The sequence below is a fragment of the Amphiura filiformis genome, chromosome 3 (assembly GCF_039555335.1).
Source record: "Amphiura filiformis chromosome 3, Afil_fr2py, whole genome shotgun sequence".
Lineage (NCBI taxonomy): Eukaryota > Metazoa > Echinodermata > Ophiuroidea > Amphilepidida > Amphiuridae > Amphiura > Amphiura filiformis.
This window is the reverse complement of record NC_092630.1, coordinates 34,872,236-34,895,142: the sequence shown is the minus strand read 5'-3', so window position 1 is coordinate 34,895,142 and position 22,907 is coordinate 34,872,236. Positions and strand designations below refer to the sequence as shown.

At 38.1% G+C, this 22,907-nt stretch overlaps 1 protein-coding gene across 1 annotated transcript; it reads right to left on the bottom strand.

Moving 5' to 3' along the window:
• Nucleotides 1–1,238: 1,238 nt before the first annotated feature.
• LOC140147217 (uncharacterized) lies at nucleotides 1,239–20,277 on the bottom strand. The gene is made up of 11 exons (XM_072168996.1): nucleotides 20,218–20,277; nucleotides 19,082–19,220; nucleotides 18,479–18,822; nucleotides 17,561–17,699; nucleotides 7,685–8,022; nucleotides 6,735–6,873; nucleotides 4,427–4,761; nucleotides 3,268–3,406; nucleotides 2,403–2,716; nucleotides 1,846–1,984; nucleotides 1,239–1,642 (listed from the first exon to the last, which is right to left on the bottom strand). Exons 1-11 carry the CDS (start codon nucleotides 20,275–20,277, stop codon nucleotides 1,239–1,241), a joined length of 2,490 nt encoding a protein of 829 aa, XP_072025097.1.
• Between the last annotated feature and the right edge of the window lie 2,630 nt (nucleotides 20,278–22,907).

Sequence of the window (22,907 nt, the reverse complement as noted above, 5' to 3'; positions counted from 1 at the left end):
AATTATATTAGATAAATATAATTTATCTCGCTTACCCACACATCCTAACAATTCAAACCTCATGGCAATTCCAATGTTCCAGTCTAATGGATGAATACGTATGAAGGATGCCGTAACAGGTTTATAAAACAGGTGAGTAACAGGTGTGTCCCGATCCCAGCTGCCTTCGAACACCTAGGCAATAAAAAGTCAATATTGATTTTTGTGTTAAATTTTGTATTCGTTGATATTCACCGTCGTAGTGTGACGTCAAAATCGATCGTTGCCAGGTCAACTGGTTCACGCTATCTTTGTTCGGAACCACGATCAAAATGATCACAGCACAAAGTCAATGGGTTTCTAACACGCAGGTGTGCAAACCAAGGGTAAACCAGTAATCAAGGTATGACGTATTCACTACGACGGCGAATATCGGTTTAGATCGACAGATTTTTAGCATATTGCAGTTGCGTACCTATGTGATGCCTTCATATTACGCGGACTTTGGATGTCGACTTTTTTTCCATGATGCACTGCGTATTTTGGCCGCTCCCCAGCAACCGCTGGTGGCGCATCGTATTGTGAATCGACCGAAGTTGCTTGATAAATATAAAGTTAAGTGATACCTCGGCAGAACGTTGTTAACATTGATATTATTATGTTAACATTGATATACCAAATCATAGACCGTGAAGACATGGACGGTCATCTGCAGCATATCCTTTGAAGCTATGATTGTCTCGCCTGAACACAAAGACAAGATAGTCTTCATACCTGCCATCGAATCGATTTACCGTACAAAAGGTCAATAACTCAACTCTCGTCCACTCAATTGCATTATCAGTCGCAAACCAATGGAATGTTGTGCTCTGAGCATCCGTGCAAGCATGACGTTGAGACCAAGGCTTATATAACGCAAATTGAAATTCATTCAATGCCAGAGTAACAGGTAGTGTTATATAAATCGAAACGGTGAATATATGTATTTATTTAATTAACTTGAAACTGCAGCAAATAAGCGTTTTTTACCGTTTCATTTCTTGTAACTATAATTGTTTTGTGACAACAGAGTTTACATTGCAGACGTAACTGTGTCAGAGACAATGTATGTACTTCGATTGAATGCCGCTTCTTTCAAACACGCTAATCCAACAGGTGCGAGCGGGACGTACATGGTCTCAGCATAATGTGAACTTTCTATAGAATTACAATCCAGACGACCGTCCATCTCTCTAATGTCTATTGCAAGCTTGCTTTATTCAGTAAATACCAGACCTGAAATGTTTACCATATATACACATATAAACATTATATATACACATTATAGGAGATAACCCAAGCTGACAAACCTCCATAAGTCCATCTTCATCAGTTACATTTTCCCAGATGACATCATCTAGGCTCGTCATAACTCTGTATCTCGAAACCCAAGCGTCCGCATCTTGTCGTCCTTGCATGATAATACCAGTGACCAGTACCGGGGTCCTAAAGTTTACTTGAAACCATTGTGTTAGGTTATTATATTGCCCAGCCCATGCCTTAGGACCATTCAGACGAGCAAACGATACACCATAGTCAGATAAGTTGGCCGATGCGAAGAATTGCTGGTCAGTGATGATACCATCTTCCATTCCTAATAAGTCTTGACATGGTAACGGTTCATCTAAGGAGATGCAAGAAACAAGCATGGATATACAGATTTGCAGGTTCCAATGCAGCGATTGAAAATGATTTATTAATCTCATAGTTTCCTAGTTACTAATATAATAAATAGAATTTGGTTATAGTTTAGGTCAAATGTATATGCAACTACCAGGAATAAAAGACGCCGCATAGTGACAGGTACTTAATGAAAGACAGACTTACGTAAACAACCAAGGAGTTCGAAACGTAAAGCAATCGTAGTAATCCATAATGTCGGTTTAATTCTTATATAATGTACAAAGACAGGACTGAAGAAGTAGTTTGTGGCAGGAGAACTATCATCCCAGTTGGCTTCAAACAACTATACAAGAAAACAACAACATCAACAACAAAATATTATTATGAACTTCACAGATGAAAAACTATATTATTCCGGTTTCTTGTTTTGTGGTGTACGTAACTGGTATTTCCAAATTGTATTAGAAAATGATAAACATGGATATGCATGATTGTAATTGCTTTTACATACTGAGAGCATTAACAAAAGACGATTTTAACTAATACACGGTGCGTGTGTCTTTGGATTAGTGGGAGAGTGGGTGTTGGGTGCCACACTTTTTCGCATATAATGTTTTGTGTGCATTTGTATACATGTACATGTCAATGCAGGTATAATAACCTACTTTTAGTCAAACTTCAAGCAAAATATTACTGGCAGGAAATATACATCAGGAAAATAAATATGAAATGTCTTTTCAAGTCACAATAAATGAACTTACTTCTTCCTCTCCAGTTTCGTCAAGAACAAAATTCCAAGTTTGATAATCCAAACTATACTGCACTTTGAATCTGGTCACCCATACATTAGCACCCTTTTCACCTTGTGTAATGATTCCTGTAATTGGCAATTGACGCAGGAATTGAACCTGGATCCACTGTTGGGCATTATTGTAATACGATCTCCACGCGCTGGCGGTATGTAAACGAGCCAGTTCCGGTAGATAACCGCCATTTGTAGTACTAGAGGAAATATCTGTGTCTGAGATGTTGCCGTTTTCCATTCCTAAGGCATCATAGCAGGGTAGTACTGGTACTAGTATTGAAACGAATGGTAAGAGAAATGAGTGATTGAAATTTTTATTGACCAGTTCTAAAGGAACATAAAGGAAAGAATGTGAGGTCCAAGATAGTTCACTCTTACTTCTTCTTCATAAGTTTAAAGTGGATGATGTTCAACTCTTTATTGCAAAATTCACCAAGTGGTAGATAGTTGAATCATTGTTCATTAAGTTTGAATCGCGTATGTAGCTACATGTATCACATTGCAGCTTACTAAAGACAGTTAGCTATTTCATGCTTGTGTTTTTAAGAGTGATCCTTGCCACAAAAACAAAAATGTTGCAATTTTGGTAACGAGTGGGAGAAGAGTAGACATGTCACTGGTCTATAATTCACAAGAAATCGAAAATAGATTACCAAATTGAGCCAATATATATGTGCTTTTTGTTGGGTATCTTAGTAATTCCTACAACAACAACAACAACAACAACAACAACAACAACAACAAAATAATGATTGATACCATTTATTGCTTTTTAGCGATATTTTAAGTATTAATTGGTTTTTAAAATACCAATGTCTTACTTTGGCATCCAAGAAGTTCACAACGCATGCTGACATTACCGTGCCAGCTTTGAGGTAGAATCCGGACGTATTGAGCTAAAACTGCTTCATGAAACAAATGTGTCACCGGAGTTGATTGATCCCAGCTACCCTCAAATAGCTGAACAAATGAACAAATGTGGAGACAACACTTATATTATAAAGAACTTGAAGATATTACTTCTTCTTGTAATATTTACACAAAATGAATGGCTTCAATATTGACTAAATGTGTCGGTTTACATGGTTTAGGCCTGGGTGCTCAATCTCGCCGATTAACTCTTCGGCGTGCCCGTAACCTAAGCCGCAGACCCACGCCGATGCACATATGCTGAGAAATAAAATACTGTTGAGATATGCACTAACAAAATGTGTGTCTGCTCGATGAAAAGCCATGTTCAGTCACCCTTTCATCGGCTTGATCGGCCCAACTCCTGCATTTCTCGCAACCGGCTTATAACACTTGACAACAATAGCCTTACAAATTAGTGTCCTTGAGTGCGTTGATTCTTTGCCGGATTATATCGACTGATCCGCAAATTGCTCACGGTGAGTAAACTCAAGTAGGTACTACAATAAACATTAATATAAAGATTTCGAGTAATGAATGCCAAACCGCAGAACAAGAAGATGGCAAGATGTTGCTAACTCGATGCCCATAACTGCTCGCGATTTCACAACCAGGGAGCACGTGTGGCCGAGTGGATAAGGCGCCCGACTCATAATACATAGGTTGTGAGTTCGAGCCCCGCTCGTGCCAACGTGTTGTATCCTTGGGCAAGGCACTTTATCCTCATTGCCTACTGGGGGATGGGGGTTGGGTTGGATTGGATGTTTGTATAGTTTATTGTTTCAATGTTGCAATATTGGCGCTGATTAAGCTGCTGCCTGCAAATTGCATTGTGTCTGTTTAGTTGTGTTTAATGTACAATTCTAGTAATTTGACCTGCGGGTCACCATTAGAGTTTGAAATAAAACCTTCCATTTTAAGCTACACTATATTAATTCGTCGGCATACTGCGGCTTGAAACTGCAAGCCGCACGAGAGTCATCGAAATGCTCTGAGACGACGCAGAGTTAATCGGCAAGATTGAGCACCGGGCCCTATGTGACTCAATTTTGTCTCAATCACAAACCCTACCTCTTGAACACCGTCTTTATCATTCACATACACCAGTGTGGTTCCATCCAAACTAGTCTGAACCTTGTAAGAGGTAACCCATTGATCTGCATCGGCTCTTCCTTGTACAATAACACCAGCAATATGTGTATGCCTGTAAAGGTTTATTTGAAGCCAGGGCTGTGTATCACTGGTCAACGCTACCCATGCTCCAGGTATATCAGTTACGGCCTCCTGGTTTAGACGCCACTGCAACAGACCAGTACCATTGCTTAAATCGCTTGACGCTTGAAGTTGATCATCAGTGATGTTTCCATCTTCTACACCAAGCTTGTCTTGACATGGAATCAATATGCCTGTGACAAATATGAAAAGTCGTATTTAGTGCACTGTATGCTAGAATGTGATATTTTAAAGTAACAATCATTCCTAACTTCGTTTCCTCCTACCAATTTCGGATAAATATATAATTATTTCCAAATGTCGATAAACGCTAGCACATATTGTGACCCTGACACATGTCAGGATACCTAGTTTTTTAAAAGTTTAAAACATTCTACATATACCATAAATGTGTGTAGGGGTGTGTGTTTGGATTTTTACTTATGAAAGTACTATAATAGTAAATTTCTGTAAACTTTTGACGAGAGCGTACTTCGGAGTAACTAACAACTGGTATGACGCGTACAGATTATATCAGCAGCCGATCATAGACAAGTGTGTATGAAACAGTGAATACGTGACGTATTAAAGTACGATATCGGCAAAGGTTTACAGAAATTGATACTAATGTCTAAATACCTTTGCCCTTGCCACCCAAGATGTTGGTGAATGGTGAACCCAAATCTTTGAATTTAAACCTTATATTGTCTAATTAGGTGTTGCCAGTGCAGCGATCATGACATTAAAAGCTTTTAAAATATGTGCCACAAGTCGCTTGTCCCTGTCGATTTTCTAAAAAGGATTTCCCTTACTAAAGCTAGCCAAAAACAGCTTCCTCTTTACAAGTCCAGCGGTTTAATTTAAATATATAAACAATCAAGCATTATATTTGTCGATTACCAGGGCATCCCAGAAGCTCGACGCGTAGTGCAATATTTCCATTCCACGATCGTGGTATTATACGAATATATTGCGCTATGACTCCTTCGAAAAACAGGTGCGTTGCTAGGCTATTCCCGTCCCAGTTTCCTTCAAACAGCTGCAAGAATATTAATATAGTTCACTATATTAATAATTTAGTGAACAACCTAATCTGAATGCTTTATTTTGAGCAACTGAATTTAATTTTAATTTTGATCCCCGTTTTAATCACTTAATAGTATTCATCTTAAAATGTCTCATTTTTTTTAGCAAAATCACAGTAGAATTCCTTTATTTTCAAATGTCATGTTGCAAGATATAAGATGATAATTTTACGAATGAGAAAAGCTAATTAGTGACACATGGAAGGTATTCGTGATCGTGATAATTATTTTCAAACAGAACACTAGCTACCTACCTCCACTGTTTCATTGTCATCTCTGACATAGTCCCATGTTACTCCATCAATCCCATATTCCACATTATAGGTAGTAACCCACTCTTCCGCATCCCCTCTTCCTTGTAAAACCACACCAGTTACTAGTAGCTGACGATACAGATCAATTTGAAGCCACTGCTCCAGGTCATTAACTCCGGCTACCCATCCGCTATTCAGATTAAGTCTCCCATTGGTTGCGTCAAGGCTTCCGGATACACTGGATGCAGTCAATTGAGCATCCGTTATGTTACCAACTTCAATTCCCATTTGCTCTTGGCAGGGCAGAGGTATAGCTGGTAAAAGTAAAAAAAAAAAGAACCACGTTATCTTTCATGTCTTTCTCATATTATTGACAATGACGATTACCGTGTGAACTGCTGAATTGTATTTAAACTTAACTTGTTAATGCAAGTTCAGTTTCATCACGGTAGTGTTAAAGACGTACGTAGCGTCAACATTATGTAGCATATTTGAAGAAAAATCAATCCAACGAAGTGAAACATGAAATTTACCTTGATCCATTTGAAAACAAATTTGATACACTAAGTTCTTAACACATTTACAATGGACAGTTTGTAAAGTATATTGAGATAAGAACCTCATTAATTCGTATTGCGCCCTGTATGCCAATAAATATTCTATTGTATGTAATAGTGGGTTTTACATTGCACCTACTTATAATGGGCTCCAACTGACAAAGGAAATACAGAATGTACCAATGGTTACATGTACTAGAAAAGCAAAGCAACTACAAAATAGGCAAAATGATCTGCATCACTCAGCAGCAACATCCTTGATAATCGTTACCTGGGCATCCAAGGAGTTCCACTCGCATACTAATCTGACCATGCCACTCTACAGGTCGTATACGAACATAGTGTGCCTTTACTGGTTCGTAGAAGAGATGGGTGATATTTACATCCCGATCGTAGCTACCTTCAAACACCTGATTCAGAAATGGTTCAACAAATTATAGGCAAGTTAAAGCTTATTCTAACTTAAAAGTTCCTCATAAATGGCATAATTTATTGTTTACAATTCCCATTCCTGGTGAGTCCCGGAAATGATCCCATTCCCGGTGTGTTCTGATAAGAAAATGTTCCTGCTGAATTTTGAAAAAAAACCATCATGCGCACCTACTATTAGCCCAAAAGAATGGTTGTCAATAAGGGGGAAAGCGACCTTCAAGGTGAGCAAGATTTGACAACAATGGGGTAAAAGAAAATGTCCAAATATCACGGCGTCAAGCATGCGGGGTGGGCAAGATGCCCCACAAGACTAAGTTATCCGTCTTTTGCTCCCCTGGCTACGCCAATGAAAATGAGACCACCAACAGGTCTGTGCAATGGATGTCTATGGTAAAATAAAATAATTACCGTTTATTTCTCTTGCTTTATAAGGGCTCATCCATATTACTGTTCAAAATTGCCGAAAAGGCTCTCAAAACACACAAACAACAGGCACATACTATTCATACATGACAATATTTCACTCCCTATCAGGCCTAACGGTCGAGTAGCACAAGGCTCACGAACTGACAAAAATATAGAATAAGGACTCTATGAACGTGCCCTTGGTAACATGCTACCGGGGAACCTCGGTGTGGGAGTGGTGGGGCTGGGGCTGTTGATGGACTAAACTTCGGTAGCTTGATTTGGAAGACCACCGACGAGGGCTAGGGGGTTTTAAATACCAGCTGTGTAGGCAAGTAAAATTCGCTACCGTATCATTATGTGATAGAATATATAGAAACTCACCTCTATTTCACTATATTCATCATGAACATATTCCCAAATAGTATGATCCAGACTGATTTCAACTTTGTATCTTTTAACCCACCAATCTGCTGATGGATTTCCTTGCATATTTACACCAGTAACCATCATCTGACGAAACAGATTAATCTGTAGCCACTGATTCGAGTCACTAACACCGGCAATCCACGCTCCAGATGTACCATTGACCTCCGGTAGCTGGTTATACCTGGCGTAAATTGCTGACGAAGTATCGCTTGATGCGGTTGAAGTAGTTATTTGGTCGTCGATAATAAGACCGGATTCCATACCAAATGGGTCTATACATGGCAAGGTAGGTGCTTTAGGAAAAATAAGAATTTGTTGCATAAAAATATTGTATTTAATATACAAATACAACGTACTTTAAGGGGATGTAGTAAAAACTAGTGGCCCCGCGGTGTTGGATAATAATAGTCAATTTTAAATTAAATACCAATTTTGACTACTTTCCCGAAAACAAAGATGCAGCTGTGTTTGTTTTACTATACTTTATGTCATACTAGGCGTAAAGGCGCACATATATACGTGCACTGGTGTATTGGACAGTTTACATTCGTTACATTTCTTGTCCACCATTTTTATTTTCTCAGATGACCCGCGACTGTAATGTAATAGTCAAGTACAAGTTCGTCCATTGTTGTTCACAAGTGAACTCCGACGTATAGAATTGCACAAAATAATTTGCAATAGCAGTGGAAATTCTCTTGGCTTATACCAATTTTTTGCCCCCTGATTCAGCGGTTTTGGAAAATGACCATGAACATATAAATATCGGGTTATATAAAGATCATGAATACATTTTTAAAACGTTATTGTAAAATATTTTGGGCAAAAATTTTGCAAAATATTTTGTCAACAGTTAAATAACATTCTGTTAGAATGAATGTTTTGCATCACGTTTTCAGAGATGTTTTATGAATGTTATTAAAACGTTTTTATACCCTTCATATAACCCGATATTTAAACCTTTTTTGTAAAACGTTGTATGTTTGCTGGGTAATCGGTAGTGTATTAACTAATGATGCCAAACATCTCTGATTAGCATTTTCTCTACTTGTGATCTTATCTGAAGTAAAAAAAATAGTTTTCAACCTTCTTATTTCCACAAAGCTGCAAGGCTTGTATTGAGAACACTATTAAAGTTGAAGTTAATTTATTCGTGGCGTTGTATATATTTTAAAAGAGCAAAGTTATACGGTTTTTAAACCATATAAAATACCGTACACAATTATTTTGTAGTTACCTTTACAACCAAATAATTCCATACGGATGGAAATGGGTCCCGACCATGTCAGTGGTAAAATTCTGATATACTGTGCTTCTATATCGTGGGAAAACAAGTGTGTCGCTTTCGCGGTGTAAATCCAGGTTCCTTCAAATATCTGCAAAGGCAAAACATTCATTATCAGCATTATCATTCATTATCAGCTTCACGGGCGTGACATGCACCATCACCAACCACCAACTCCACCCATCACCACCACCTATCATCCACCACTAATATTTTTATTTCAATATCAATATAAACCTGATGATTAACAGTGTTCTTTAACGTGGCAAAGCAGAAAGTGGTAAAATTTATACTCTGATAGCGCTAACATGTTGAATAAGAAAAAAATATCAGTAAGCCAACTAACGCTGTTTATTTTTGATTTTTTAACTTTTTATTCGAGTTCATGTAAATAATTTGTTGTGAATAAGACGTGCACCTCGGGTTCACCATCTTCATCCGTGACATTATGCCAAATAAAACCATCTAGACTCGTTACCACTCTGTAGGTTTTCACATAATAATTAGCATTGGCTCTTCCTTTCATGATAACACCAGTAACAATTGTCTGACGAAGAAGATTGACTTGCAACCAACTGTTATCAGGTACGGCTGGAGTCCAACCATAGTTACCACCGAGACGAGCGTAGTTTACTGCGTAAGTGCTACTAACAGTAGGTGTCGACGTAATCTGGTTAAGTAAAATATCACCGTTCTTCATTCCAAGGTAGTTTTGACAGGAGACTCTTTGGGCTAGGAGATGTACAGGGTAATAAAGCAGTTAGAAATTAGTATTCTTAAATGTAGTGTAAATGCCAAAAGGAAAGAATCGAAAAAAAAAGAGCATAAAACCAGTAGAAAAAACTACATGCATGAACTTACAAAGCATTTAAGGGAAGGGGTATGAACGTTTGGACAATATTTATTGTGGGACATTAGAGCACATCAGACATATCGAATTGCATTCTGAATACGAAGAATGTCCTTCTGATATCAAATAATTTTGATTTTTGAAATTCGCAATGTAATACACATTTTATGGCAAATGATTAAAATTGATATTTTTGATATTTAACAGTACTCGAATTAAACTTTATAAATCTGATGATCTATACTTAAAGTGTATGTAGGTGGGATGAATGAAAAGCCGACGATCAATTGAAATTTTGACCTTTCGTATTGAAGATATGGATTTTTTTCCCAAAACACCAAAAAAATTAGGTCTTTTTGGGAAAAAATCCATAACTTCAATATGAAAGGTCAACATTTTCAATTGATCGTCGGCTTTTCCTCCCAGCTACATACACTTTAAGAATATATCATTAGATTTATAACATTTACTTCGAGGACTGTTATATATCAAAAATTTGAAAAATATCAAATTTTAATAATTTGTCATAAAATTTGTATCATATCGTAAATTTCAAAAAATGAAAATTATTTGATATCAGAAAGACATGCTTCGTATTCAGAATGCAATTCGATACGTCTGAGGTACTCTCATGTCCCACAAAAAATACTGTCGAAACGCGCAAAACGCTCATTCCAGATCCCTTAAGTAACATAAGAAAATGTTTTATAACTTTTATAACTTTTTTTTTTAATGTGACATGAACCTAAACAGGGTAATTTTGTTAACCAAATCAAAAATTTATTACTCACGGGACTGAGCTTTCGCCAACTTGTCTGATGGCTTGATCACAGACGAACTAATCCACTGCTTTTCCCGCGGAACTTGGTTGCTAACAACGCATCCTTGTTACCCAATGCTGAAATAGTGAAATCAACATCACTTCCGTAACGAGGATGCGTCGTTAGCAACCAAGTTTCGCAGGAAAAGCAGTGGAACATTTCATCTGTGATCAAACCATCAGACAAGATGCCAAAAGTTCAGTTCCATGAGTGGTAAAATTTTGGATTTGGCTAACAAAATTACCCAGTTTATGATCTCAACAATCCTACCAAATGAATATCTTTGCTGAAGGTGACACGAACCTGTTATTTTCAGGATTATATTGAGGATTGAGAGCCAGAAAGCCTCAACTCACAATCACCTGCTCCCACAAAATTTGGAAAAAAAGGCAGGACTCTGTCGAACTATGGTTATTAATCATAACAAAATTCAAAAGAAATTCTGGAGGAAATTTTGATTTTTGAAGACCAAAGCAAGGAGACATCCTAACATGGTTGGTATGAAGTTAAAGGGTATAAAATAAGGATTTCAAATCATCATCATCATCATCATCATCATCATCATCATCATCATTATCATCAATATAGCAAGATACAATAGTGATTATAGCAAGTCTATAATATAGGATGATGTAAATATAATTAATAATTTTGTTATGCTTTGTCAAAAATTATTACATAATATTAATAACAACTGTCAAGGAGGTTTTCTGATCATTTTAAGGGGGTACTACACCCCTGCCCAATTTTGTGCCTATTTTTGCATTTTTCTCAAAATTTATAGCGCATTGGTAACAAGTAAGATATGAATATTATTGGGGCAAGGGTTACAACTACTGCACTGAAAATTCAGCAACTCAAGGCAAGTAGTTATTGATTTATTGATCAAATACTGGTTTTCCCTCATTTTTGACTGTAACTCCACAACCGTTGTCTGTGCTGAAAAAAAAATTCCAGTGCAGTAGTTGTAGTCCTTGCCCCTATAATATACACATCTTTCTTGTCACCAATACGCTATAATTTTTGAGAAAAATGCAAAAATAGGCACAAAATTGGCCAGGGGTGTAGTACCCCCTTAAGCCTAAATAATGAGTTCATGAAAGAAAACCACTTAGCCGCCGTTTGAATTTGGGGCTCTATGGGGGATTGGCTAATAAACTGGGAATATCCAGTTGTAACTTTTAAATCTCTTAAATTTGACTGTAATTTGAGCAGTTCGGGCTTAATCTTTCAAGACAAATTTTTTTAAAGTACCCCACACACCGACACCGCCTGGCTAATAATTATTTGGTGCAGAAGGGACACTAAAATGAATACACGGGATCAATACACGTGAATTGCTATGCACGATTTTGATATCAGACGAAAATTTTCGGATACCGGGTTAGAAAATGATGAATATCTCCCGTAAATGATTTTTTCTCAAGAAACCAGATTTGGTCTCATACACTTGAAAATACGTGTTGAACAGATATGATAGTCGCTAGAATGCGCTTTGAAAATTGGCCGTGCGCTTTGAACTCAAAATCTAACCAAAACTCTAATTTTATATTGCGTTGGTCCAGTATGGCTACAGCGTGTAGTACAGCTGCACTCACTACTAGGCAGTATAAAAGTCGATGACCATTGACCTCAATGGGGTATACAAGCTTATTCACGCACAACCAAGATCAATACCCGGCTATTGTGAGTAGCCTAAGTCATGTCCCTCGACTAATTATTCGTCTCAAAGAGCTTCAAAGGTCTGAACCAAATGGCCAATCGTGGCTGTGGATTCAACCTACCATGGCGATTTCTGCCATGAAGATATAGGGTCGATGACACTGTGCCCCATTGGGTATTATACAATCAGGCCTGATTACAATCGTGCAAAAAGTATAAATTCAAGACAAACTTGAGGGCGTCCTTGTGAGCAAATCACACATTACCGTATTGCTTTACATAACCAATTCAATACAACAAATGAAGCCACCTTAAAAATCAACTTACCCCGGCATCCCAGCAACTCAAATCTGAGAACAAAATGGCCGTACCGACTGACTGGATAGATTCGTATGTATTGCGCGTAAATAGGTTGGTAGAACAGGTGCGTTACCGGTGTGAAACGATCCCAGGAGCCTTCAAAGGTCTGTTACCATAAAATATAAGTGATGATTGAAAACTACAGGCATTTACAGTTAATTTGGGGTTTTTATGACACCACGGTCCTCGATTAAAAAACATATTTAAAAATGAAAGTAATTTAAATTCAACTTCAACACTATTTGTTTATTTCGTTTAGCTGGAGCGCTTTCGAGGAACTGCCTCGTCATCAGCCAATGTTGTTAGCTGTGATGTTTTTCTTGGAAATAGCTAAAACCCAACCTGATCAGGTAACATCACACTAGACGACGGCACATAAGTCTAGTTCCACTTGTCTCGGTTCAATAAAGGTCATGCTTCTTGATCTGGATAGGTTCCAGGAACCGTCTATTTGGTGCATGTTCTTACTTGCTTTTACCATGTTTGCATGTTCTTGTACCGCCGAATTGGAGCCAGCGGCTTTGGACTTATGTTCCACAAGTCTCTTATAAAGTTTCCTGCTTGAATCTTCGATGAATCGTCGGCCGTATCACATACTGACGTATCCGACATTTTTAACATTTTTGAGAAAATTGGTATATTAGTTTATGTTCTACTCTACATATTCACCAAAAACCATGCCTCAAAGTGGCTTAATTAGTAAGATATTAATTAATTTAATTACGTCGTATTTACAAAACTTGAAATGTCTGCATCACATAACGACGTATTTGCCGATCACCTATACTGCGCAAGCCCAGTATAACGTATCTGCAATTTGGAGAATTTGCCGTTTCACATACTGACGTATTTGCGCTACGTATTTGCGCGACTCTGTCATTGCACGGCAAAATTACTGTTTTGTCCTTTTCACATACTGACGTATTTGCGCAACTGTTTCACATACTGACGTATTTACGCGACGTATTTGTCATTTGAACGGCGAATTTGACATCAGTCCTTTTCACATAGTGAAGTATTTTATTTAATATTGATTTTTGGCAGAATAAGTTATGCTCTGATAGTGATAAGTGAATTATATTGAAAATATGGTATATTTGCATTACTGTTCACCTGGTTTTAATCGACAATAATATTTTAATCAAGATTATACAGCAAAAGAAAATCGCTAGATTTTCAAGTTCGATTTTCTCGAAATGCGTATTTTGCAAATACGTCAGTATGTGATACGGCCGACGGAATGTGGCGTGTCAATCTGAACATGCATTTTCGGAACACATGCTGTATTGAACGCTCTACGCAGTCGTTCAAAGGTACCTTCATTGTACGGCAAGATGACATTGAAGGCCCTACTCGTTAACTCGCACACGCACTCGCTCCTGCGAGTTGGATTTATCTTTCTTTTTGCGAGCATGTAAGAAGGTCCAATCTATCTTTGTATCCACAACTACGGAGCGCTGACTTGATGTCCTCTTCTTTATCCGAAGGATCTCTCACTATTTCCCTTCGATGAAGTATATAGCATTCTGACCACAATTAATTGTGTGTTCAACAGGGTGATACGACTCAAAACTCAAATATTGGTCAGTGTGATTAGGTTTCAGAAGACTTTAATCTTCACACTGCCATCGCTAACCCTCACGATTAAAGTATCGAGGAAAGGAAGTTGCCCGTCTTCCTTTTCCTCCCTGGTAAATTGAATGTTATTGTCCTACGTATTGACTTGACTTGTGAATTCTTCAACGTGTGAGGTCTTTAGCTCACAGTATGTGTCATCGACATATCGAAGAAACAACCGCGGAGGGGGCTACATGGGCTTCCCATCGCGCATCCATCTTTTTACTGGTAAAACTTCCCTCTGAATGCAAAGTAGGTGGTGTTCAGAAAAAATTCAAGTAATTTGATTAAACTGTCACGTAACATATAGGCTTTTTGTGTTGTCCCTTTATTCCAGGTGTTATTGCTTTCCAGTAACTCAGCAAGAACCTCATTCACCGGTATAGAGGTGAATAAAGCTGACACATTGAAAGACACAATAGACTCACCAGGCTATAATTTCAGATCTTTGATTTTTCTACACATGCCTGAGTAAAGGTAATATAGGGTCCACAACTTATAAGTTCCCCCCTAAATACTTTTTTCGAAAAATATTTGACGAAATGCAAACGTGTAAAAAGGTATGGGTAGCCTTATTTGTTTTACACATGTGGCCCGTTCAGTCACAATGGTTCATTATGTATATAAAAAAGAGACTGTTTTGAACAGTGTTAAAAGTTGCATCTGAGTCCATAGGAGTCTCAAACAATACAGTAGGCCAGGTCTATTCATGTGTTTGTTAAAGAAATCCTGACTGCTATGGACTCAGGTGCAACTTTTAAAACGGCTCTTTTCTTACACAATTAACCAGTGTGACTGAACGCAATAATGTGTGACGCTATAAATTGGTCCACATGTGTAAAACAAATGGGGCTATACATGCTTTTTGATATTTTTACATTTCGTAAAATATTTGTCGACTTATTTTAAAAAGTATTTGGGGGAACTTATAAGTTGGGGATCCTATATGATGTTACGTATTACCTACAGGCGAGGAATTTCCTCGAAAGCGCTTCCGGTAAGTAAAATAAACACAAGCAGTGTTGAAGTTTAATTTAAACTAGTTCAATTTTATTACCACTACGTATGAATATGTAATTCTGTATAATTATTTAAACATATTGCGACTTATTACCACATCCGCGGGACTTCATTAGAATTGTGATTATGACTGGAGCGGTAAGCGACCTCACTCCGTCTCAGAATAGTTCGACGGGTGTACACGGTATGGTGTTTGGGAATCGCAACTAATTATCTATACCGGTACCTTGTTCCTTCAATCATATTTAATATAGAAATTGGTCCAAAACTTAACAATCATGGAACAAAGTTCACTTTTAGAAGCAGGAGGATAACCTGCGGCCGTGAGTGGACTGGAAATTAAATGCACATAAAGTCGTCGGACAAAGCCGGCATGGAAAATCAAATTTAGCTGTTTTCTCACAAACTGCTCATTTTTTGGGCTAGTTGGATTCTAGGGCTAGCTTACATCATATCGGTTCTAAAAATGTATATTTTCATGTACGTATCATCATTACTTTTAAAGATATAGTACAAAACAATGTCTAATATTGCACACTTCGAGTGACCCTGCCTGCCCCCTTAAATGTTTATTTCCTCTTCCTATATACGTGCATACCTCAAATTGATTGTCGCACGGGCTTAACGTGCACAGTTTTTTACCTATGCACGAACCTGGAACCTAGGATTGATTGCAGATATCAGAACCGAGGATGGTCCCCCTTCTCTTTTCGAATAGCTCTGACACTTAACGTGCACAGGGTTTGACTCTTCCTGTACACGGGACCAACGGCTTTACGCGACTTCCAAATCACGGACGAAGCACAAACACTACCTATATCTGCACGTGCTATTGGGGGGCGAGAAGAAATTCTTCAATTAAATTCTGAAATTAAATAACTGAACTTAATTGAAGGATTCCCGACCATATAGGAACTTTTTGGCAGGGAAGAGAATTTTCACCTAAGGCAAGCCCAAGGCTCGAACCCTCGTCGATCGTATCTCCCGGCCGGCAGCGCAACGCTTTAACCACTCGGCCATCTCGCCCTCTCAATATAATATAATTAGTTTGGTGTAAAACGGTATAAAACAAACCATTTACAGAAATGATGGCTGTCTTGTTGAGGTATGGTTCGTATTTTGGTCGCTCGGAAGTCCCGACCAAGTTACCTGGTCTCGACCCACCTCAACAAGCCATTGATTATTTCTGGTAATGGCCTTTTTGTCGCCTTTTCTCTAACACGTCTGTCAAATGAAAGAAAATTGATGAACTATCCCGGGTGTATCTAGGAAGTCAATACAGCACCATCATCTACTGAAGATCACAGGAGAGCGACAAATTGTGTAGTGTCGGTTTTAAATTTCTAAACATTGCTAAAACCAATATCAAATACATGTTTACTATTTACTTAACACTAAGAACTTAACTTACTTCGACAGCACCATCCCCGTCTACAACATCTGTCCACACAGGTTTTCCCAAACTGGTTATTACACGGTATGTCTTGGTCCAATATGGGTAAGTATCATCTGGACTTCCTTGTATGATAATACCTCGCAATATAATCTGACGATAAATATTTACTTCAATCCACTGTCCAGCATATTGAGTCATCCACATTCTTGGCCCATTTAGGCGTCCCTCCTTGGCAGCATACACATAGTGGTGTGATGACAAGAATTGATCATCGGTTATATTGTAGTCCTCTAGCCCGATTGGTTCCAAACACGTGAAATCGACTGAAAAGTCAACATTTTTAAACTCATTCAATTTAGGGGTAACATGATGACATCGTCGACAACCTTCTGTTCATAAGTTGAAGCCCATTGCAAAACCGTATGCCCACTTGGCAAACTTGTGTTTTGAATTGTATAATACACTTATGAACTTTAACATTATTTCATTACCTAATTCTTGTATTTTAACCTAATGTACGGTCCCAGCAAACACAAAACGTTTTTAAAATGACGGGTTTTAAATTAAATGTCGGTTTTTATAAAGGTCATGAAAACGTTTTAAAACGTTTTGTATGAAAACACATGACAACATCATATTTAAAATGTCAAAATGTTATCGTAAATAATTGCAGTAAGTTTTCCAAAAAATATTTTTGAATGTTATGAAATGTTTTATACCCGACATGTAAGCGTTTTCTGACAACCTTTTCCAACCTTTTGCGAATAATGTCAAAAAGTTTTGTGTTTGCTAGGGTATTGGAATCTAATCTTGACCTTACTTTGACAGCCCAGCAATTCAAACCGCATACTAATATTTCCATGCCATTCGATAGGTACAACTCGAATATACTGCGCTGTAATCGGTTCTTGAAATGTATTTACGATAGGTGTATCACGATCTACACTTCCAGGAAATACCTGTAATTTACGAAACATGGAATGTGTATTCATTTCCAATCTCCCTGATCTCACTCATTGACTTCTTGAATTAGGTTTTGAAGTCAATCACGTCGAGAACAGGGCATTTGAAGCTGAATTTAAAAAGCTTTAAAAATAACCTGCTGCTATGTCAAAATACCAAAGGCTTTTTTTTCGACATTTTTATGTACAGCAGACCGTAGCCAGCCCTCCGAGTTTAGAGGGTTCAGTTTTGCCGATTATGGTAATTATTATTAACGATTAACAGCCTCATCCCCAATTTACTCTATCAAGTATCAAAATGCAGATTTTGGTATCAGGTGAAGCTCGTATGTTTCATATTAACATATTGAAATTAGGCGTTCAAAATCGGAATACCTATTTAATTTTGTTAATAGACCAAATAGGAGTCTGATATATTTTTCAATATTAAAGTAAACCAGTAAACACCAAATTTTACCTTAAGTTTGTGGAGGGGCCTAGCCTAGCCTGGGGTGGGGTGGGGCAAAATTTCCAAATTAAGAAAGACAAATATGCCTACTTTTTGTCAATTTCTTCTGTCGTTATGCCTCTGATTGTAGGCTAAAAAATTGCTCCTGCAAAAGAGGGCACAATTATTATTTTTTTATATTTGTCCCTGACATATCGACAACCGACCCCTGTTACGTCACTGGTCAACAATAGACCTATAGGGTCTATACCCAAGTTACAGACTTACAGAAGGGGAAGGGGTGGAATTCCAGTCAAATTTCGAAAAGTATTTCTGAACACTCCCTTACCTTCTCGTTCCCATCGCTATCTTCCACAAAGAACCAGTCGACAATATTTAAGCTATGCTGGACTTGAAACCTCGATACCCACTTATCAGTACTTGGATTGCCTTGTACAATTACACCAGTAATTGGAATTTGACGCAACAGCCCAGCCTGTATCCATTGATTTAGGTCGTCAAATTCGGCAACCCAAGCTCCTTGAGATTCAGATGATTCGACATCTGGTTTATGGTTAAGGCGAGCACTTTTCGCGCTAGTGTCATTGTTTAGTTTGGAGGATGCAGTAATTTGACTGTCGGTGATGTTACCTGCTTCTATGCCTAACGGATCGACACAAGGAAGTTTTTCACCTGCAGAAGGAAATCAAAATGTGTATGGTTTGGTATAGTTATTTGTTTTGAATGCAACGGATCCGAAATCCTAAAATTACGTTTCAAAATATTTCTAGAATAAGCTCAGTGGTGATTTAACACAATTGAACCATTGAAGAGCCCAGAAAGCAAAAAAATATGGAATAGATTGACACTTTGGTTTTGCTGCAAGCGCTCGCATAAACGGTCAGGAATGTCCTTAGCATAATAAGGACAATGTGAAACAGCAAAATATTACCTGGGCAACCAAGCAGTTCAAGTCGTAGTGTGATGTCGCCAAACCATGTAAGTGGCTGGATTCTTATGTACTTTGCGATTACCTCTTCATGAAATAAGTGTATTGCTGGAGTGATTCGATTCCAGGAACCTTCAAAAATCTATATACAAAAATGTTAAACATAGAATATAAGCTAATATATGGCGATTATAATAATTCCCTTAGATCTATTAGCTCAATCAGTGCTGGTGCTTATTTAAATGTCAATTCTTCTTTATCGAATACAGAAAGTTTTATTTCTTGTTGATACCTCTACGTCTGACTGAAATCAGAACTGTGATGGCCCGATAATATCGCACGAACATTGACGGCTTGCCATGCAGGACTTAAATTCGTAGTTTGCGCGGCAAATGCCCGCCTGGTGTCTTTCGTACATATTTCACGAATAAGTAAAGACTCCAAATTGACGAAATGATCTAATTAAAGACATAATGTGTGATTTGCTTCACAGCGACGCCCTCAATTTTACTCGGATTTCTACTTTTTGCATAACTGTAATGCCCAGTGGTGTACTAAAATACCCCGTAAAAGACTAAGTGCTTCAATAACAGTAAAATTTAACTTTTTGTATTAAAACCGGGTCGACCCGGTTTTATTCTGAGTTCAACGATCGAGTACTTGATAGCATGTACCGTGGATGTCAGCTTGTATGTACACACGTCGAGCGCGATGCTCCGTGCAGTTACATGTAATACGATCGGCGAGCGTAGTACACGCATTGTAGGCGTTGGAATGAATCGCAATTTTCTTCGTTATGCCTCATTTGTTTGGCTCGAAATTAAATGGGGATAATGTGATCAGTGAAAACAAACATTTAAATAAGAATCTATTCTTTATGCAAATCACACATTATTGCTTTAAGGCTGGTATTGCACATGTTGCAATTAGCTGACTACGAAAATGAGCAGTAGAAACGTGTACGCAAATTAAGACCATGGCAACGAAAATGTTAATTACGAGGAGGAATTGTGCATTTACGAGACGTAATGAAATGTTGTGACGCCAAAATATTTGGGCCCTGTTTATCAAACTGGGATTTTTGAATGATAAGATATCCAGAGAGGGAAAAGTGTGTTCAACCATAGACATATACCTACTTCAATGGTAAAGTTACTATCCACTACAGCGTTCCAATCTTTTCCATCCAGGCTATACATGACATGATATCTGGTCACCCATTGGTCAGCAACCGGATTCCCTTGCAAGATGACGCCAGTTACTGGTATGCTACGATACAAATTGATCTCAAGCCATTGGTGTTGATCAGTAATACCGGCTGTCCAAGTTGTTGGAGAATTTAAGCGAGCCTGGTATGGATATATGTTAGCCTTAGAACTCGATGCAGTTATTTGAGCGTCGACGATTGTGTTGTTTTCGATTCCAAGGTTGTCATAGCAGGGTAAAACTGGTACTGTGGAGTTCCAAATGAAATTCTTCTCATATCATCTCGGTGTTCTTTTTAATAAAGACACTGATATTTTCGTACATATAAGGGAGCTACTCTGCGACACCTCTGTGTCTGTTTTTGTTTACACCTTTAGGTTGTAGGAGCGCGCATCCAGTTTTTGCTCAGAACTCCTGGGATTTAAACATTGGCACCGTTAGCCAGTGAATAGTGTTAATTTAATAAAATCTCCCCATGCAAATCGATAGACCAGTTACTTACACTTGTTTAAAAAACATTGCAACCACCTCTTCCATAGATCTAATGGGCTCATGTCATTTTCTTGTAGCTGTTATGATTCATTAGCTTCGTCTTCAATTGGAGCCACTAACTGCATTAAATTCGAACATTTACATTAACCACATTTCTAGCTCTCATCCGAACCATATCCGAAATCAGGTATCTTTTGATCAGTGCATTTTGTGGACCAGAAATACCCAATAATGAGATTGACTTACGTTGACATCCCAGAATCTCCAAACGAAAACTGATATGATTATGCCATTCAACTGGTATGATGCGCACATACTGAGCTTCGACAAGAGAGTGGAAGAGATGAACAGCATATGCGTCTCTATCCCAACTACCTTCAAATACCTATAATAAACATTTCGAAAATGTACAATGATTTATATAGAATTGGAGATTCATACCTAGTGGTAATAAAATGAGAATACTTTAAAATTATACGTCAACAAAAAAATGTTTATTGCGCTTAACATCGGGGGCGCTTTTGAGGAACTTCATCGTCAACAGCCGATGTTGTTAGCTCTTATGTTTTCTTGGAAACGGATAGAGAACAACCTGATTACAGAGGTGGAAGAAGAAGACGGACAACATCCTTCACCTTGACACCTTAATCGTGCGGTTTTGGCGACGGCAGTGTGAAGTTTATAGCAAACCTATCTACACTGACCAATACTTACATACCAATACATAAATTAGTGTGGTTCGAATGCTGTTTCACAGAAGCGAAGTAGTAAAGAATCCCTTCATTCGTGCTCGAAAGAGAAATCCAACTGACAGGAAACTGTGTCCGTGTCCAAGTAGGACCTTTACTTTCAAGAGGATTGTACAGAGGCTTGCTGAGCACAAGTCCAAAGCCGTTGGCTCCAGATCGGCCGTACAAGAACATATTAACAAGCACCAAATAGACTGGGATGACATGACGTGAAAGTACTCGAGAAGGAAACAAAAGTCCTGGAAGCCACCCAGATCAAGAAACAAGATTCTTCATTGAGACTGTTTGCAATTAGTTCCTGTGTGGGACAACTGATCAAATCCTGTAAGACCAGGGACAGGGATTTTCAAACTTTGATGATGCCACCGGTGTGACGTCATCTAATCAGGTTGATTTCTAGCTGTTTCCGAGAAAACATCAGAAGCTAACAACATTAGCGGACGACAAGGAAGTTCCTTCAAATAAAAGAGTCGTGTTGAATTATAGTTTTTAATTATTATAATTTAGATTGATTGATAAGGACACGTGTGGTCTAGTGGTAGAGATATAACTTATAATCATAAGATAATAAGTTCGATCCTGAGTGTTGCGTCCTTTAAGATAACACTAGACTTCGAAAGGTCCTCTTTACCAGTTGTAAACATCGGTTGGGAAGGTAAACAGTCACGTTGTGTGAAGGTCTTATGACACTGGTCACAGCAACGTTATAAGCAGAAATCTGACGGAATGCCCAAAACAGTGTTGCCACCACATGTTCCTTTCTATCTTAACATTGATGAATTGATCGTAGGGAAAAGTTCAGACTATTCACTTTTATTGATTCAAAGATATCGAGCCATAATTTCGAGGTTACTATCAGCTCTTCTTGATTCTGCCATTGAAATCTATAGCTTATCGACAAGTAGGAGCAGAAAATTTTCCTTTATCAAAACCCAAATTTTTTTTAGTACAAGTTACTAGGGATCTGCGTGAGTCAGATTATGTAAATGATGTAATATGGAGGTTTCGATCCCGGGGTTTCGATGTCCCATACGCCATGCGCCGTACGGCTGGACTCTGACAAATACGGATGTATAGGATATACGAGAACGTTCGATATAATAAACCCTCTTTGGTCATATGGGCATAAAGCGATTGGATTATTTGATATCGTAACCTCTCTAATATTCTACTTGTACCCACCTCATCGGCTCCATGCTCGTCTGTAACAAATTCCCAAACAGAACCATCCAAACTTGAAGAAACTTTATACCTCGTAACCCATTCATTTTTATCTTGCCTTCCTTGCATTATCACACCACCAATCCGTGTTTGGCGATACAGACTTATTTGAAGCCATTGGTTTGGATCAATCGTATCAGCAACCCAGCCTCCTTTGGTAA

Coding starts and splice junctions, on each gene's coding strand:
- LOC140147217 (XM_072168996.1), bottom strand. CDS start 20,277: ATGTATAGCCTGGATGGAAAAGATTGGAACGCTGTAGTGGATAGTAAC. Junction 6,874..7,684: donor ATGAATATAGTGAAATAGAG/GTGAGTTTCTAT, acceptor TTTCTGAATCAG/GTGTTTGAAGGTAGCTACGA. Junction 4,762..6,734: donor GGAACTCCTTGGATGCCCAG/GTAACGATTATC, acceptor TATTTGTCACAG/GCATATTGATTCCATGTCAA.